Source organism: Budorcas taxicolor, chromosome 5, assembly GCF_023091745.1.
Source record: "Budorcas taxicolor isolate Tak-1 chromosome 5, Takin1.1, whole genome shotgun sequence".
NCBI classification, from domain to species: Eukaryota; Metazoa; Chordata; class Mammalia; order Artiodactyla; family Bovidae; genus Budorcas; species Budorcas taxicolor.
The window spans coordinates 121,533,499-121,553,802 of NC_068914.1; the positions used below are offsets into that span (position 1 = coordinate 121,533,499).

General features: G+C 38.5%; 1 protein-coding gene across 1 annotated transcript; it reads right to left on the reverse strand.

Moving 5' to 3' along the window:
* Window positions 1-9,506: 9,506 nt before the first annotated feature.
* Window positions 9,507-18,436, reverse strand: RESF1 (retroelement silencing factor 1). The gene is made up of 3 exons (XM_052641276.1): window positions 13,492-18,436; window positions 12,238-12,321; window positions 9,507-9,908 (listed from the first exon to the last, which is right to left on the reverse strand). The coding sequence occupies exons 1-3, from the start codon at window positions 18,434-18,436 to the stop codon at window positions 9,742-9,744; spliced, it is 5,196 nt and encodes a 1,731-aa protein (XP_052497236.1). The 3' UTR covers window positions 9,507-9,741.
* Between the last annotated feature and the right edge of the window lie 1,868 nt (window positions 18,437-20,304).

Consider the following 20,304-nt stretch of genomic DNA (forward strand, 5'->3'; position numbering starts at 1 on the left):
CATAGCCTTGACTAGATGGACCTTCGTTGACAAAGTAATGTCTCTGCTTTTTAATATGTTGTCTAGGTTGGTCATAACTTTCCTTCCAGAGTAAGGGTCTTTTAATTTCATGGCTGCAGTCACCATCTGCAGTGATTTTGGAGCTCCCCCAAATAAAGTCTGACACTATTTCCACTGTTTCCCCATCTATTTGCCATGAAGTGACGGGACCGGATGCCATGATCTTAGTTTTCTGAATGTTGAGCTTTAAGCCAACTTTTCCACTCTCCTCATTCACTTTCATCAAGAGGCTCTTTAGTTCTTCACTTTCTGCCATAAGGGTGGTGTCATCTGCGTATCTGAGGTTATTGACATTATTCCCGGCAATCTTTGATTCCAGCTTGTGTTTCCTCCAGCCCAGAGTTTCTCATGATGTACTCTGCATAGAAGTTAAATAAGCAGGGTGACAATATACAGCCTTGAACATACTCCTTTCCCAATTTGGAACCAGCCTGTTGTTCCATGTCCAGTTCTAACTGTTGCTTCCTGACCTGCATACAGGTTTCTCAAGAGGCAGGTCAGGTGGTCTGGTATTCCCATTTCTTTTAGAATTTTCCACAGTTTATTGTGATCCACACAGTCAAAGGCTTTGGCATAGTCAATAAAGCAGATGTTTTTCTGGAACTCTCTGGCTTTTTTGATGATCCAGCCGATGTTGGCAACTTGATCTCTGGTTCCTCTGCCTTTTCTAGAACCAGCTTGAACATACAGAAGTTCAAGGTTCCTGTACTGTTGAAGCCTGGCTTGGAGAATTTTGAGCATTAATTTACTAGTGTGTGAGATGAGTGCCATTGTGCAGTAGTTTGAGCATTCTTTGGCATTGCCTTTCTTTGGGATTGGAATGAACACTGACCTTTCGGAGACCTGTGGCCACTGCTGAGTTTTCCAAACTTGCTGACATATTGAGTGCAGCACTTTCACAGCATCATCTTTTAGGATTTGAAATATTTCAACTGGAATTCCACCACCTCCACTAGCTTTGTTTGTAGTGATCCTTCCTAAGGCCCACTTGACTTCACATTCCAGGATGTCTGGCTCTAGGTGAGTGATCACACGATCGTGATTATCTGGGTCATGAAGATCTTTTTTGTACTGTTTTTCTGTGTATTCTTGCCACCTCTTCCTAATATCTTCTGCTTCTGTTAGGTCCATACCATTTTGTCCTTTATTTAGCCCATCTGCATGAAATATTCCCTTGGTATCTCTAATTTTTTTGAAGAGATCTCTAGTCTTTCTCATTCTGTTGTTTTCCTCTATTTCTTTGCATTGATCACAGAGGAAGGCTTTCTTATCTCTCCTTGCTATTCTTTGGAACTCTGCATTCAAATGGGTATATTATTCCTTTTCTCCTTTGTTTTTCTTTTCTCTTTTCACAGCTATTTGTAAGGCCTCCTAAGATAACCATTTTGCTTTTTTGCATTTCTTTTTCTTGGGGATGGTCTTGATCCCTGTCTTCTGTACAATGTCACAAACCTCCGTCCATGGTTCATCAGGCACTCTATCAGATCTAGTCCCTTAAATCTATTTCTCACTTCCACTGTATAATCATAGCAATCAGAGCATGCCATACCATTGACCAATGGAATGTAACATACCTAAAATACAGCAGTTCCCTGATCACTGGATCTCCACAATTGCCTGGAATCTCAAGCAAATCACCAACTTGGAGTTACAGAGAGAGAAGAGAATAAAAGACAGGAAGGAAGCAACTAAAGGACTTAAAACAGAAAAGGCTAAATTTTCTTTCCTGCCCTTCTCTTTCAATTCAGGTTAAGAGTGTAGGTTTTTGGGTATCTTAAAAAAAAAAAATCTGTTTATCTCATAGATCAATCTATCCTAATTAGACAAAGCAAATGGTAGGATAAATTATAAGGGTCCCTTTTAAACCTCAGACATTCTATTAAAATTTTTCCTAAAATACCATCCAAGAAAATAATGTTATCTGTGAAGATGGTGCCCTGGTCCAAGTTCATAGCTCCATTCCTCTCTAAAATCTATACTGGGTTGACTCAACACTAAGAAGTGTGGGTTAACTTGTTTAAGACTGTTGCCTTACAGCCTGTCCTCCAGGAAAAGGAGTTGGCCACTGCAAGTTCAGTTCAGTCGCTCAGTTGTGTCCAGCTCTTTGCGACCCCATGGAATGTAGCACGCCAGGCCTCCAGGTCCATCACTAACTCCTTGAGCTCTCAAACTCATGTCCATTGTGTCAGTGATGCGATCCAACCATATCATCCTCTGTCATCCCCTTCTCCACTGGCCTTCAATCTTTCCCAGCATCAGGGTCTTTTCAAATGAGTCAGTTCTTTGCATAAGGTTGCCAAAGTATTCGAGTTTCAGCTTCAGCATCAGTCCTTCCAATGAATATTCAGGTCTGGTTTCCTTTAGGATGGACTGGTTTGATCTTCTCCCAGTGCAAGGGACTCTAAAGAGTCTTCTCTAACACTACAGTTCAAAAGGATCAATTCTTTGGCACTCAGCCTTCTTTATAGTCCAAGTCTCATATCCATGCACGAGTACTGGAAAAACCATAGCTTTGACTAGACGGACCTTTGTTGACAAAGTAATGTCTCCACTTTTTAACATGCTATGTAGGTTGGTCATAACTTTCTTTCCAAGGAGTAAGCGTCTTTTAATTTCATGGCTGCAATCACCATCTGCAGTGATTTTGGAGCGCAAAATAATAAAGTTTGTCATTCTTTCCACTGTTTCCCCATCTATTTGTCATGAAGTGACAGGACAAGATGCCATGATCTTAGTTTTCTGAATGTTGAGTTTTAAGGCGAACTTTTTAACTCTCCTCATTCTCTTTCATCAAGAGGCTCTTTAGTTCTTCACTTTCTGCCATAAGGGTGGTGTCATCTGCATATCTGAGGTTATTGATATTTTTCCTGGCAATCTTGATTCCAGCTTGTGCTTCCTCCAGCCCAGAGTTTCTCATGATGTATCCTGCATATAAGTTAAATAAGCAGGGTGACAATATACAGCCTTGGTGTACTCCTTTCCAGATTTGGAACCAGTTTGTTGTTCCATGTCTAGTTCTAACAATTGTTTCCTGACCTGCATAGATTTCTCAAGAGGCAGGTAGGGTGGTCTGGTATTTCAACCTGTTTAAGAAGTTTTCATTTTGTTGTAATCCACACAAAGATTTTGGCATAGTCAATAAAGCAGATGTTTTTCTGGCACTCTCTTGCTTTTTCGATGATCTAACAGATGTTGGCAATTTGATCTTTGGTTCCTCTGCCTTTTCTAAATCCATCCTGAACATCCAGAAGTTTATGGTTCACGTTCTGTTGAAGCTTGGCTTGGAGAATTTTGAGCATTACTTTACTAGCATGTGAGATGAGTCCAATTGTGCAGTAGTTTGAGCATTCTTTGGCATTGCTTTTCTTTGGGATTGGAATGAAAACTGATCTTTTCCAGGCCTGTAGCCACTACTGAGTTTTCCAAATTTGCTGGCATATCAAGTGCAGCACTTTCACAGCAAAATAGCTCAACTGCAAAAGCGCCATTAAAGCTGGCCACTTACTTAAGACAATTAATCCCTGACTCAGCCACCAAGTGTGGGTTAACTTGTTTAAGACTGTGGCCTTACAGCCTGTCCTTCAGGAAAAGGAGTTGGTCACTGCAATACCTCCATTAAAGCTGGCCACTGGCTGAAGAAAATCAATCCCCAGTCCCAAGATATCTGGTCCTACACAGGAAAGGCAGACCTCTCCACCCACTCAGTGGCACCCACTCTTTGGCACAATCCAGAAACAAGATTCCTCTTTTTACCCTTACCCTGTCTACCTACTATTAAGTCCTATTGGGTCTCACTCCAAAACGTCACCATTCAGATGGATATTTTTACTCTATATTTCTCCTCTAAAATTAGTCTTCATTAATTACAGTTTACTTTCTGCAGTCAGTTCTTTCAGTTCAGTTCAGTCACTCAGTCATGTCCAACTCTTTGTGACCCCATGAATCACAGCACACCAAGCCTCCCTGCCCATCACTAACGCCCAGAGTTCACTCAAACTCACGTTCATAGAGTCCATGATGCCATCCAGCCATCTCATCCTGGGTCGTCCCCTTCTCCTCCTGCCCCCAATCCCTCCCAGCATCAAAATCTTTTCCAATGAGTCAACTCTTTGCATGAGGTGTCCAAAGTACTGGAGCTTCAACTTTAGCATCATTCCTTCCAAAGAAATCCCAGGGTTGATCTCCTTCAGAATGGACTGGCTGGATCTCCTTGCAGTCCAAGGGACTCTGAACAGTCTTCTCCAACACCACAGTTCAAAAGCATCAATTCTTCAGCACTCAGCCTTCTTCACAGTCCAACTCTCATATCCATACATGACTACTGGAAAAACTATAGCCTTGACTAGACGGACCTTAGTCGGCGAAGTAATGTTTCTGCTTTTGAATGTGCTATCTAGGTTGGTCATAACTTTTCTTCCAAGAAGCAAGCGTCTTTTAATTTCATGGCTGCAGTCACCATCTGCAGTGATTTTGGAGCCCAAAAAAATTAAGTCTGACACTGTTTCTACCGTTTCCCCATCTATATCCCATGAAGTGATGGGACCATATGCCATGATCTTTGTTTTCTGAATGTTGAGCATTAAGGCAACCTTTTCACTCTCCTCTTTCAGTTTCATCAAGAGGCTTTTTAGCTCCTCTTCACTTTCTGCCATTAGGGTGATGTCATCTGCATATCTGAGGTTATTGATATTTCTCCCGGCAATCTTGATTCTAGCTTGTGTTTCTTCCAGTCCAGCATTTCTCATGATGTACTCTGCATAGAAGTTAAATAAACAGGGTGACAATATACAGCCTTGACTTCCTCCTTTTCCTATTTGGAACCAGCCTGTTGTTCCATGTCCAGTTCTAACTGTTGCTTCCTGACCTGCATACAGATTTCTCAAGAGGCAGGTCAGGTGGTCTCGTATTCCCATCTCTTTCAGAATTTTCCACAGTTTATTGTGATCCACACAGTCAAAGGCTTTAGCATAGTCAATAAAGCAGAAATAGATGTTTTTCTGGAATTCTCTTGCTTTTTCCATGATCCAGCGGATGTTGGCAATTTGATCTCTGGTTCCTCTTCCTTTTCTAAAACCAGCTTGAACATCAGGGAGTTCATGGTTCACGTATTGCTGAAGCCTGGCTTGGAGAATTTTGAGCAACACTTTACTGGCATGTGAGATGAGTGCAATTGTGTGGTAGTTTCAGCATTCTTTGGCATTGCCTTTCTTTGGGATTGGAATGAAAACTGACCTTTTCCAGTCCTGTGGCCACTGCTGAGTTTTCCAAGTTGGCTGGCATATTGAGTGCAGCACTTTCACAGCATCATCTTTCAGGATTTGAAACAGCTCAACTGGAATTCCATCACCTGCACTAGCTTTGTTCGTAGTGATGCTTTCTAAGGCCCACTTGACTTCACATTCCAAGATGCTGGCTCTAGATGAGTTATCAGATCATCATGATTATCTGGGTCGTGAAGATCTTTTTTTGTACAGTTCTTCCGTGTATTCTTGCCACCTCTTCTTAATATCTGCTGCTTCTGTTAGGTCCATACCATTTGTGTCCTTTATCGAGCCCATCTTTGCATGAAATATTCCCTTGGTATCTCTAATTTTCTTGAAGAGATCTCTAGTCTTTCCCATTCTGTTGTTTTCCTCTATTTCTTTGCATTGATCACTGAAGAAGGCTTTCTTATCTCTTCTTGCTATTCTTTGGAACTCTGCATTCAGATGCTTATATCTTTCCTTTTCTCCTGTGCTTTTCGCCTCTCTTCTTTTCACAGCTATTTGTAAGGCCTCCCCAGACAGCCATTTTGCTTTTTTGCATTTCTTTTCCATGGGGATGGTCTTGATCCCTGTCTCCTGTACAATGTCACGAACCTCATTCCATAGTTCATCAGGCACTCTATCAGATCTAGACCCTTAAATCTATTTCTCACTTCCACTGTATAATCATAAGGGATTTGATTTAGGTCATACCTGAATGGTCTAGTGGTTTTCCCTACTTTCTTCAATTTTAGTCTGAATTTGGCAATAAGTTCATGATCTGAGCCACAGTCAGCTCCCGGTCTTGTTTTTGTTGACTGTATAGAGCTTCTCCATCTTTGGCTGCAAAGAATATAATCAATCTGATTTTGGTGTTGACCATCTGGTGATGTCCATGTGTAGAGTCTTTTGTTGTTGGAAGAGGGGCATGAGGTGGCCCAAATACTAGAGTTTCAGCTTTAGCATCATTCCTTAGGTAGGTATTTATTGATTTATCTTTCACTCTTGCATCCTACTTTCTATTTTTTTAATTCCCTTCTTCCTGAAGGACCTCTTCATCCTTTCTTTCCCTGGGGTTTTTTCTTTGTATTATGCATAAAGTAATATTCTACACACAATTGCCCTGAACCTCATAACACTGAAAAGATTGAATTTCTTTTTACTAAGTCAGTGCAGTCTTCCTTCATTCTCTGCTGAAATTCAATGTCATTAATTATTCATTGGTACTTGTAAGTGTGGTACTGGAGAAAACTCCTGAGAGTCCCTTGGATAACAAGATCAAGCCAGTCAATTCTAAACAAAAAATAGTGACAGCAGTCAATTGAACATTAAAAAATATATATATTTCTTTACTTGTTTGGTTATGCCAGGGCCTTAGTTGTGGCATGCAGGATTTTTAGCTGAGGCATGTGAACTTAGTTGCAGTGTGTGAGATCTAGTTCCCAATCAGAGATTGAACCCAGAACCCCTATTTTGGGAGCAGGAACCTTAGCCACTTAACCACCAGGGAAGTCCCTCAACACTGTACAAAGTACACATGTGCAACTCTAAATATCTTACCTGATTTGAGAAAAATATTTGCAAGTTATTTGATAGAGGTGAGACCAAATTTATCCATCTAATTGTGCTTGTTCCAGAATCACTTTAACCACTATTTTTTTTTACAATCTTAAAAACTGAGGAAACTCAATATTTTTCAAAATTTAATCTATGACAAATTGAAACACATTTTTAAAAGCATTTTTCATTTAAAAGTAACTCCATTACATGATTAAATAAATAACATTTTGGAACTTCTCTTGAAGTACAGAGATTAGGACTCTCTGCTCCCTCAGTTGGGGAACTAAGATCTGCATGCTGAGTGGTACAGCCAAAAGAAAAAAGTTACGAAAAATAATTACCTAAACAAATTTGAGAAAAGCATTGTTTTACATTTTTGCAAATCTAACTTTATAGCATACAACTGAATTGTCTAATTTACTTGTGCCTTCTGTTGCTCAGATATATTGTCTTGACATCAACAAAATCCAATCTCAAATATAGATTTTATATAGTGTGTTCATAGCCTTTTCAGATAATCACGCATCATTCTTGATACTGTATCAAAAGTTGACAAGCAACTGTTTCATAAAGACTTGGTGGTGATGGTGAAGTCGCTCAGTCGTGCCTGACTCTTTGTGACCCCGTGGACTGTAACCTACTAAGCTTCTCCGTCCATGGGATTCTCCAGGCAAGAATACTGGAGTGGATTGCCATTTCCTTCTCCAGGGGATCTTCCTGACCCAGGGATAGAACCCGGGTCTCCCGCATTGCAGGCAGACGCTTTAACCTCTGAGCCACCAGGGAAGCCCTTAGTGGCAATGAATTTAGCTTTACTTCTCAGCTGGTAAGAAGCTGATACCATAAAGAAATTTTCAGTTTTATTAAAATCCACTGGTCTACCTGGCATTTTGAGTGGATCTCTTTCTCTGTTTGCATTGGTCATCAGAAATATTGGTCCACTAAGCTATATAGATGTTCCAAATACTGGCACTTTGGTGTATAGTATCAAAAATACTTATGTTCATTAATATTCTCATTGAGTTGAATATGGGTCCAGGTAGTGGGATGCTATCAAATGCATGGTCTTAGATTAAAAAATTCCCCAAATCCCAATTTTTCTTTGAAAGCTTAAATTTTATCACTGACAACGAATACTTTTATTCACCTTGAATTATCAGGATGATGTAGTTTGAGACAAACATGTCAGATGACTTCAAGTAAAAATGATGTTCCATGGGACTACTTCTCAATGACCATAACATCACCATTGCTTTTATCTCTCTCTTGCTTTACATCATTCTGGAATGTATATAGTTCACATGTGCTTGCTATTTCCTGGGACATTTAAAAGATGTATATTCAGGGGTTGAGACTTAACAACTTGCACTACTTTATCAAAGACATTCTTAAGGGAGACTTTTTTTGGAGAGATCCCAGCTGTAAAGAAGACAACGACCAACATGAGGACCACTATTAGTCTAGAACTATTGCATTGCCTCAACTGATGCCATTTTACAACTTTGCTTTTCTAACGGAAACTTCTATTGACATTTAAACTCATGATGAGCACAGTGACTTTTCCTATGGAAGCATGCTGCTTAATATTTTGATAAGCCCCATCTTCTGAACTCTTCAGAAAGTATTTTTAAAACTTGTGAAAAATGAGTTACCACCTCACAGATGTTTATTAAACTGCGTATTTCTGCAGTGCTAAGAATATTGACACTAGCAAAACTGAAACTATACATCAATTAAGTAACTCCCCATTTCTCCCTTGTTTTTCAGTTGGTCTGTCATTTCTGACTCTGCAGCCCCATGGACTGCAGCACACCAGGCTTCCCTGTCCTTCACCATCTCCTGGAACTTGTTCAAACTCATGTCTACTGAATCAGTGATGATAACATCAAACCATCTGGTTCTCTGTCATCCCCTTTCCCTCCTGTCTTCAATCTTTCCCAGCATGAGGGTCTTTGCTAATGAGTCAGGTCTTGGCATCAGGTGGCCAAAGTATTAGAGCTTCAGCTTCAGCATCAGTACTTCCAATGAATATTCCATTTCTCCCTACTCCCAGAAAAAATTTTAAAATGTATTTTAAAAATCTTGTAACATTAAGGTTTTATGAAAACAAATTTGTACTTCTAATTGTCATATAGAGTAAAGCCCAGTAACATTTGAAGAATTTTATTTTGCCTTCCTTGAAATTTCCTAAACCTAGAAAAATTTTTGCTCCTCTTCTGAATAAACCTGAAAACATTTAACATTTCTTTTAAAAACACCTTTCTAAAATGTGCTGCTGTGAGGATAGGCAACAAAATTAAAATCAAACCATTTCCAACCTAGTTTTTAAAAAATAAATGTTTATTTCAAGTATGAAAAGTAATGTTTAAACATTATTCCAAAAACTGTATTCAGTTTAACAAGTATAAAACAAGACTTCCGACAAAAAGTTAACAATTCAGTATAAAATACTAAAGAATATACTTCGACATTCACAGTGAGCATTTCTGAAAAAATAAGTTTTGCTAGAAAGTTTTAAAAACAAAAATACAGTCCCAGAGGAAATAAACTAGTCCTTAAATAAGGAACAAATCTCCCTTAGGATGGATAGTTAGCATTTCAAAACAAGATTTGTATAAAATAATGGTACACTTGGTTCAATAATGTCAGAATTCAATAGCTTATGGTTTCCTTGACAAATACCACCTATTTCTTATGTCTGCTACCCACAAAATAAGGTTCTCAAGCCAATTTAATTAATTTCAATGATATGTATAACCTAAGGGGTAACCAGACTCAGAAATTTTATCATGGCAATCTTGAGTATTTCCAGAAAAATATTTAATAGAATTTTTCTGGTGGTAATTACAGAACCACCAGAAGAATTAAAGTCTCAAAATTATTCTAAAGGACTGCTACCAAGACTTCTGCTTCTCTTCTCCATATACAGCTTTTTGTAGGTTTCAAACATTGCTTTTGAATCTTTTACTGGGTTTTGTAGTATCTCAAATCCATCTGCACTGCAGTTTCTCTTGGAGAGCCTTGAATTAGCCAAAACATTATCATCTAAGGAAACAAAAATTTTACTTTGTTACTCTTAATGTTAGTGAACAGTACAATCAATATAAATTGAGAGGGAAAACATGCATTCTTATCTGCAATAGAGTAAAGTGTAACAAACAATGGCTCTTTACCTATAGAATTATAAAGTATATGAACAGGACATCTTGCCTCTCCTTTAGGGGCCATTTACTACCCCATCCCCATCTTCACTGACCAGGGCTATTCTCCTTTACCTATACCCCTACCCAGTAAAATCTCTTTGTCATTTGCATACTATTAAGAATGTGACTTTCCTAACAGCCATCTAAACTAGCAATATAAAACGAACCAAGGTAAGCCAGTTCCAAAGAGCGCATATAAGTACAGTTTGCATATTCTGGCCTTACTATGTATCAGGTATTCTAAGAAATATCTGTATTTCTTTCAACCATAGTGCTATGATTAGTCTTACTATCCTTTTTGTGATGGGCCCAGCCAGCTATTCCCCTTTCTGTGCATTTTAAAATGTACCTCTTTATCTGAGAAGCTATTCCATTTCTGAGTTCCTATACTTTGCCTTCCTGCTCTAGCCATTCCTTTCTGGATTAAAAGTCCTATTTTACTTCTTTCAGCCTGGATGGGTCAAGTACTCTGTCCTCTTAATTATTATTCTTCATTTTTTGGTAACAGAGTATGGTCACTGTTAAATTCTTAATGTTTGAAGTTCTTCTCTGACCACATTAGTTTTCTGTCCTGAATGCTGATCCTTAAGGTGGGCTCTAAGTGGTTTTCCACTGGATTCTGTCATCTCCTCCTCTACCTCAGCCTGACAATTTCACCTCTTGCTCCATTTACATGCCAACCTTTGCCACCAAATTTACTGTCACTTATCTAAAATGTATTTTTTATAGCCATCTTTAAGAACTGAAAACCTTTGCTTTAAGCTTGTTCTAGTTCTCTAGCCTCTTCATCTTGGTATGCTTTTTCATGATTTTCTTAAGTCTCATTAGACTTTTGACAGAGCTCCAAACTTGTTTCTTAGCTTTCCTCTCACCCTGCTGCATGCAGCTCTTCTCTGGGCCCTGGTCTGTGTCTTTTTCATCATGAACCTGAGCACTGATGTCCCACCTTCACTGTTTATTGCTCATCCTGTCTGCAGTTATCTTGTGTGTTGTTTAGCTCATGACGTTTCCTGAGCCTCTCTGGTCACTCTGCGAATGTGTCTGTCTTCTGAGTATTTTCGGACTCAGGTTCCAGTTATGCCTCTCATCTCTGAGGCAATCAGGCAAGTTGTGTCCCCTCTCACTTCCAAAGACCTTTCTCACCCCAGCTGCCACACCCATTACATCTTTCTCATGTCTGTGTTCCAACTTTGGGAGTGTGTTTTCTACTTCCTCACTAATTCATTTTTTGCACTTTCCATTGTCTTCCTATTCTAATTAAGACTTCATTCCTTTTTCTTTCAATTCGATTCAGCTGAATTTTTGTCCTGTACACATCTTCAATGTAGAAGACTCAAATTATACATGCCTGTTTATATATATTTGTTTTTTAACTCTTCTGTGGGCTTCCCTGATGGCTCGGCAGTAAAGAATCCACCCGCCAATGCAGGAGACATGAGTTTGATCCCTGGGTCTGGAAGATCCCCTGGAGAAGAAAATGATAACCCACTCCAGTATCCCTGCCTGGGAAATTCCATGGACAGAGGAGCCTAGTAGGCTATCATCCATGAGGTTGCAGAAGAGTTGGACACACCTTAGCAACTAAACAATAATAAACCTTTGTCACACTTCCTCTCTTGCTTCTCTTTATTGCTGCTATGTAACTTTAATCAAATGATCTAACCTCTCACTGATAAATATGAATCTTTGTCTACTTGGTTTTGAAAATTAAATTAATTTGCAAATAAATCTAACTGAGGGTAGGCTAATAGGCGTGTGGGCCAAGCCCAGCCTCTACAAGTTTTAGTAAACTTTAATTGGAACATAGCCCATATTCATTTGTTATTTTACAGCCATTTTTTCATGTTATCATAACATTAGAGTCTAGTATTTAGGAAACATGATTTGCAAAACCTAATATTTATTGGGCATGGTTTACATAGGAAAAGTATGCCAACCCCTTGCCTAAGTCAAGGGGAGAATTTTCTTCTTAAAAGGAAACAAATCACTACTTTTCTGTCCAAAGCATGACAGAAAACATAGGAGAATGTCTTCCCACTACTCAAACACTGAATCATTTTTTAAAAGAAATATGGATAAAAACCAAGCTTCACGACAGTTTCAGAACTATAATCCAGTTTAGATATGAGTGTCAGGTAAGTAAAATAAAAACTTCAAATAGATAGTTTTACCTATTTCTTGGTTGGCTTCCGGCATCCTTTTCTCCTCAGTCACACATTTTAACCAGTCTTCTTTTGTACTTTTTATTCCTGAAACTATTTAAATATTCATTTTCAGATCTCTAGACTTTGCTACTCATCTCTTCTAGTACTATAATGAAGGAAAACCACGTATGCCTAAAACAGATTCTAGAAGGCATTAGGTATACTTACACATTAACTCTAAAAAGGGCCTGGAAAAATGCTTTCTCCGTATGAGGTGACTGAATCTCACAATTAAAAATAATGTAATTATGTTTCTCTCACCTGGACTGAACACCAACACATGTCAATGTACTTAAAGGCATGACACAGAACATATCTCACACTGCTGTAGCTACACCCAACATTTCTGTTACAATCAGGTTCTCAGATTTTAATAATCTAGTTTCAAGAACCAAGTGTAATCAATACAAATTTATACTCTATATACTCACATATCCATACACCTTCTAAGAAAAAGTAACTTATTCATTGTAACGTTATACACACCAACACTGTCTGAACAGTGCAAGAGAAACTAAGATTTCCATTCAAATCCTTTAGTTTTCCAATCTGGGTTTTCTCAACACAATGTTTTGCATATACTAACCACCACCCTTAAATATTTCCTTATTGAGTCCCCTATTTTCTCCTTCCATCTTGCACTATGTTGAGAATTCTATCCTTCAGCTAATGAACAGATATGATTGCCATTCTGGGGTATATGAGAAGGTACCACTTTAACCTTAGTGATATAAGTCACCAACTGACTCAAAGATGGCAAGAAGTCGAACTACTTCTGTATATACAAAAAGACTTCATTAACAATTACAGCTATTAATATTTAGACCAAAACTTCAAAATCACTGGGGGTCTGAAATTGTAAGCCCAAAGAACTGAACAAAAACCAAGACTTAAAATAATGTATACTTGATACTTTTATAACTGCTCAAAGCATGCTCTTCACTCCTTAGTGAAAAGGGAGATCTTTTGTATTTGGAAAACCTTGCAAATTTTATAAACCTTGTCATTAATGTGCATGTAATATAATTTACAACAAGTGGGGCAAAACATTTAAAACAAATATTGACCAATGAACTATCAACATACTGAGAAAACCTCAGTAAATGCAAAATAATTTTAAGTGTTTCCTAGCTACCCAGACGTCGAGAGGTGCTCTGCCACTTGCTGACCTACAATGCATGACACTTTTGCAGACACCAGCAAAAAAAAGTCATACTGGACCTTGCACAGGGGCTTGCTCCTTCCTAGTTGTGTGCTGCAGATCCTTCTGGTCTTCAACAGTGTTTGTATTTTTAAACACTCCATCTGGACATAATTTAAACTCCAGCATGCTTAGTTTTTCTGTGGTGTCTTTCACAGGTAATAGGTTCTTAGATTTACTTTCTGGTCTCTTTTCTTTAAGCTTCCTGGGTGAATTGTCTAATTTTGTGAGACAAATGCGCTCACGTTCAGTGCATTTAAATGCAACTCTGTTCAGATACAGCTTCCTTTGATCCTTTGTTTGGGAAGACATTCGGCTTAATTCACCTTCATTATTTATATTATTTAAATTTTTGTCTAGCTTGGTTCTATCAATCCACATTTTATCAGACTGCTTTCCACCAACTGTTGCTTTAATATTCCTTGAAATATATGTTTTAGACTCTTTGGAATGATGGGTTTTGATGCTTTTACCATGGCCTGTACCAATACTTAATGATTCCTTGCAGGTCTGTACACTGCCATTGGGTCTCTCATTTGATTTCCCAGAACTTTCCACTTGCACAGAAAGTTTACTGGGCCTCATATGCTGCGAATCACTATTTTTCAGATAGTTTTTCTTCAATGCTTCCTTATGCTTCTGCCTTGATAAATACTCCTTTGGTGACAGAACTCTATTCATTTTAGATGAGCTATCCTTAGAGCCCGAGGATTTAACATTTGATACTGTCTTTTCTTTAATCCAAGTTCTTTCATTTGGGGTTGAAAAATTACAGAATTTAAATGCACCACCTCCTACATTTTTATTCTGCTCTTGTTTATCATGTTTCTTCCTCTTTATCTCTGAATCAAGTATGATCCCTTCATCTAATTTCCTTTCTTCCATAGATTGTTTAGAGCCTCCTGATTTCAATTTTCTCTTTTCTGGTGATACTGACTGTACCAAAGAACCATTCTTCATATTCAAATCTTTAGTTTTGCTTGTCAAAAAACTCATCTTTGGTTTTAGTGGCCCTAAGTTTTGTGCCATGAACTTCCTCTGCAGGCTCTCCTGAGAAAATTTTATAATTTTATTAGCAGAATGAAAAGTTTCCTCGTGAAATTGCAGATTTTGTTTTCTTTTGTGACTCTGCCAAGAATCCAGTTTTTTATCACCTTTAGATGAAAGTTGACTGGATAATTCTTGCTCTGTCATTAGTGAACTGTTACTTTCTGTTTTGGATTTGTCTTTTATATTGCTGCTTTGCTTTGTTTCAGGAAAATGTTTTTTCTCAACTGGACAAGTAAGAGGAATCTTTGGAGGATTATTTGGAGCACTGTTAAATGCAACAGGAACATCTCTGTCAGAGGTTCTCTCTCCTTGTTTATAACTCTTGGCCTCTGAAGGAGAACATGGATTTGTCTGTTTTTTTTCTTCTGAAGTTGACTTCTTAATGGAATTACACTGGCATTGAGGTACTCCTTCATAAACCATAGAGAGCCACCCCAAAGCACAGCAACGGATATCATCTTTTTCTGAATCCAATGGTACAGAAGCACAATGTTCTTCAACTCTGCGTGCCTGTGGGTCACACTGGTTCTCTTCCTTTGTTACAGGCTTTTCTTTCTGAGGTTCTGTCAATTTGTCAACCTCATTGGGTTGATCGTCCTGTTCAGGAAACAATTCTTTCATCTGATCTGTGTTTAATATTGTAATTTGTATCTGGTCTGTTGAACCTTTGGAGTCACAATCAGTTTTACCACAAGTTTGAGCTTCTGAGATTTGGTCTGCCATCTGCTGTACCACAGAACTTTCATGCATGTTCACAGGTTCAATACCATAGGGAAACTCTTTTAAAAGTTCTGACAGCTGATCATGTAGGTATAAGATAGATGTCTTATCATGGAGACTTTCATCTGTTGTAGGATCCTGTTCAGTGTAACTGCAGGACAAATCAGCTTCCTGAGGGTAACTATCCTGCTGAATAGCAGCTGATGAACATGTATCATTTGCCATGTTTTCATTTTCAGTGATATGCTCCAAACTGCTTTCCTCTAGAATTCCACTCTTTGCTTCAACACATTTCAAAGGTGACAGTGCTGGAGGTTGCAGTGATTCTGACTGATCTGTTATTTTATTTGAAACATCTGTGCACTGCACAAATTCATCTTCTTTAAAGACAAAGTCTTTATTTTCAGTGAAATGTTCATTCTGTTGTCTACTATTCATTATTTGGTGATTGGGTAGAGGTTTCTGTGACTCAGCTTTTTGCAAAGGGAGCAAGCTGAATATCTCTGCTATTTGGGAATCATAAGAGGTATCACCTTCAACAAGAGAACAAATACTGCCAATCTGTAATACATCACTGCCCACATTACTACTGTTCTCTGAAATATATGAGGCTTGCTGATCACTCACAGGACACTGGATATCTGGTTCTGATTCATTGTGCTTTCCTTGATTGGTATCAGGTATGCCTTCTGAATTAGTATTAGTTGACTGACTTTGCTTGTCCTCAATTAGTGGGAAAATCGTGATGCCTGTAGTACTTGTTACTGGTTCATTAACAATCTTCAAAGCAGCAGTATTTTCTGTCAATTTATTTTGTAAGCTACAAACACTGCCTTCTTTAATAACTGGATATGCTGTTTCAGGTAAAGCTTCAGATGTATCTTTCACAGACAATGTATTGACATCTGAAAGAATTAAGGGTGATACTACAGCAATCCCTTTTGTAGTAGTTGTTCCTGAAGACTCATAATTTTGTGCTACAACTGATGATAGAGTTTCTTGTGAAGTGTTTACTATCTTATTCTGAGAATTTCCCACAGGTGAAAATGGACTACTCTCACAGATGGGCGCAGGCTTTGAAACTGCAATGGCTGTTGTGTTTGTTTTTGACTCATTATCCTGTTTTTCTTTGGTAGGTTCTGAAGGTTGCTTTTTCCACAAAGACAGACATGTTGCTAGCAATTCCATGGAAAAGGGAGAGCCACTGTTAGAAGACACCCCATTAAACGATTTATACTCAAAGCAAGAAGTGTCTGCAATTTTGGCATTTATATTACAAGTCCTTGGAGGATTTACATTTTCCATGGTTTTCAGTTGGTTACCAGTGTTTTCAGTATTTGGATTCATTTCAAAATTATGCAGTTTAGAATCTTGAATACATTCACTACTATCTTTTAATAATTTCTTCTGAGTTTTACCTCCAGAAGTAAGTAAACTGAGAATTAGCCTATTTTTATTTGGATATTTTGAAATATATTCCTCAGATGATGTAGAATGAGGAAGAAAAGTTATTTCAGAATTTGTTGACACATTTTGTGCAATGCTGACAAAATTTCCTGATGAAAGTTGGGTGTTATTTAATGGTACCTGAGTTACCTCAGCAGTTGATGTCTTTAAAGGATTCACAGCTTCAGAATCATGGACTTGTTCTGGTATTGGCAACTTTTCTGAACAGGAAGAATTTAGTAAAACAGAACTGACTTGGTTAAAATTTCTGTTCTGAAGGTTGGAACTCAACACACTATGTGGTCTATTAGTTTCTTCTGCAGATTCCATTACTGTTGGTGGTTTATCCTCCCCAGTCTCTGGAGTGACTAGGGTTAGTTGTGGTCCAGACTGGATTTTGGCAGTTTGTTTCAAAGACAATCCAGAATTTTGAGCTGATTCATTGTAAGAGGTATTAGGTGTTTTAATACAACCTGCTGCCATCAAGAGATTTTTATTAATTTTAATTTTCCTTGCAAGATCTGAAAACTTCTTTTTTATTTCTACTAATGTTTTAATATCCCTCACTAACTTCTCTTTTGTGACACTTGTGTCCAGTACTTGATTTGAAGTTAGATTTTGAGAATCCACTCTTCTCTCCTGATTATTTTGAGCAAGAGCCTGAGCACCAGTCACAGATGATCTAACAGGTTCATTAAAAGAATGACTGACACTGGTATTTACTTTCAAGTTACAGGAACTTCCCATCATACTGAAATTTTCATTTGGGTTTTGCCACTGCTGTTGAAAGTCTCTACAAAAGTCTTTCCTCATTTCAGGTAAGTGCATTTCTTGACTCTGAGGAACTTCCATAGAGGATTGTTTAACAACACGTGGAGTACTCTGCAAAGACTGGCTTGCATATCTACAGTCATAAGGAGGAGGAGGTCTTTTGTCAGTTTGAGTAACTGTATATTGATATGATGGTACAGCTACAATCTGCTTTGACTTAAATGTCAGTGCAGGATTTGGAGATTGACTATTTTTAACTTGGAATGATACAGATGACATAGGGTTTTGTTTCTGAAGAGTAGGCTCCTGCGAAAAGCTTCGTGATGAATAACTGTATTGCTTTGGAAGTGGTCCGTAATCCTGGTAAGTCAGTCCACTGGATGCTTGCTGAGGTGCCCAATCAACCTGTTGCTCTGACAAAGGTAGGTTTCGTCTTGGGTTTCCTTGGTAACTTATAGGAACTCTTCCAGAATTAGAAGGGATCACATGTACTTGCATAGAATAAGTATCTGATGTTAGAAACTGATTCTGTAGTGCATGCACATTGGGTATATTCGTTCCAAAACCAGTTTGATGAGATACAGTTGCCCCTGTATGAGAAAGCGCAGAACTCCCCATTGGCGAGTTCAACCATACATCTTGTGTAACTCCTGAAGAAATCTGCAAATCATGACTTAGTTGTCTGGGTCCTTTAACATTTGCATATGTTATTCTTTCTACTGAAGTCTGTGAAGTCACAATGGTTCCACTATGCAAATCAGAAACAGGGATTTGTGGAGGAGTCTTCTGATTCCTGATGTTGAGCAGTGGCTGTGAAACTGGATGTGAATTACTGAGAAATAGGCATGGTTCTTGGTTACTTCCAGTATGGAATGAACTTTGACATGTTGTGCTAAGTCCTTGCTCCAAAAAAGATGCTTGTTTTTTAGGATACTGGGGTGGGAAGGACAGACTCTCTGGTTTTGCATTCCAATTCATTGTCACGTTGATGCAGTATCAGTGTGTTAAAAGCCAACTGTTTTGAATGCCAGGAATCTGTAGGAAATAAACATCTTTTATTAAAAAGCTGAATTTTTAAGATAATTTTCTCAGCTTACCTTTATTACTAATGCTGACCATGTCAAACAAAATTCCTTACCTCACACTAGACAAAGCTTCATCTTCAATTCACGTAAGATAAAGACCAAAGGAAGATGTAACAATATATGGAAAATCTCAATAAAAATTTTGGTGGTGTTGCATAGGGACCTAGAATGTCAGGTCCATGAATCAAGGCAAACTGGAAGTGGTCAAACAAGAGACGGCAAGAGTGAACGACAACATTCTAGGAATCAGCGAACTACAATCGACTGGAAAGGGTGAATTTAACTCAGATGACCATTATATCTACTACTGCGGGGAGGAATCCCTCAGAAGAAATGGAGTAGCCATCATGGTCAACAAGAGTCCGAAATGCAGTACTTGGATGTAATCTCAAAAACGACAGAATGATCTCTGTTCGTTTCCAAGGCAAACCATTCAATATCACAGTTATCCAAGTCTATGCCCAAACCAGTAACACTGAAGAAGGTGGTAACACTGAAGAAGGTGGAGTTGAACGGTTCTATGAAGACCTAGAAGACCTTTTACAACTAACACCCCAAAAAGATGTCCTTTTCATTATAGGGGACTGGAATGCAAAAGTAGGAAGTCAAGAAACACCTGGAGTAACAGGCAAATTTGGTCTTGGAATGCGGAATGAAGCAGGGCAAAGACTAATAGAGTTTTGTCAAGAAAATGCACTGGTCATAGCAAACACCCTCTTCCAACAACACAAGAGAAGACTCTACACATGGACATCACCAGATGGTCAACACCGAAATCAGATTGATTATATTCTTTGCAGCTAAAGATGGAGAAGCTCTATACAGTCAACAAAAACAAGACCGGGAGCTGACTGTGGCTCAGATCATGAACTCCTTATTACCAAGTTCAGACTTAAATTGAAGAAAGTGGGGAAAACCGCTAGACCATTTAGGTATGAGCTAAATCAAATCCCTTATGATTATACAGTGGAAGTGAGAAATATATTTAAGGGCCTAGACCTGATAAAATGCCTGATGAACTATGGAATGAGGTTCGTGACATTGTACAGGAGACAGGGATCAAGACCATCCCCATGGAAAAGAAATGCAAAAACAAAATGGCTGTCTGGGGAAGCCTTACAAAGAGCTGCGAAAAGAAGAGAGGCGAAAAGCACAGGAGAAAAGGAAAGATATAAGCATCTGAATGCAGAGTTCCAAAGAACAGCAAGAAGAGACAAGAAATCCTTCTTCAGTGATCAATGCAAAGAAATAGAGAAAAAGAGCAGAATGGGAAAGACTAGAGATTTCTTCAAGAAAATTAGAGATACCAAGGGAACATTTCATGCAAAGATGGGCTTGATAAAGGACAGAAATGGTCTGGACCTAACAGAAGCAGAAGATATTAAGAAGAGGTAGCAAGAATACCCAGAAGAACTGTACAAAAAAGATCTTCACGACCCAGATAATCACGATGGTGTGATCACTCATCTAGAGCCAGACATCCTAGAATGTGAAGTCAAGTGGGCCTTAGAAAGCATCACTACGAACAAAGCTAGTGGAGGCGATGGCATTCCAGTTGAGCTATTTCAAATCCTGAAAGATGATGCTGTGAAAGTGCTGCACTCACTATGCCAGCACATTTGGAAAACTCAGCAGTGGCCACAGGACTGGAAAAGGTCAGTTTTCATTCCAATCCCAAAGAAAGGAACTACTGCACAATTGCACTCATCTCACACACTAGTAAAGTAATGCTCAAAATTCTCCAAGCCAGGCTTCAGCAAT

Excerpts from the sequence above, each read along its gene's own strand:
- RESF1 (XM_052641276.1), bottom strand. The coding sequence starts at position 18,436 with ATGAATTGGAATGCAAAACCAGAGAGTCTGTCCTTCCCACCCCAGTAT. Across the intron at positions 12,322-13,491 it reads GGAGCAAGCCCCTGTGCAAG|TTTCAGGAATAAAAAGTACA; the intron begins GTCCAGTATGAC and ends ATATTTAAATAG. Across the intron at positions 9,909-12,237 it reads GGAAGCCAACCAAGAAATAG|ATGATAATGTTTTGGCTAAT; the intron begins GTAAAACTATCT and ends TTGTTTCCTTAG.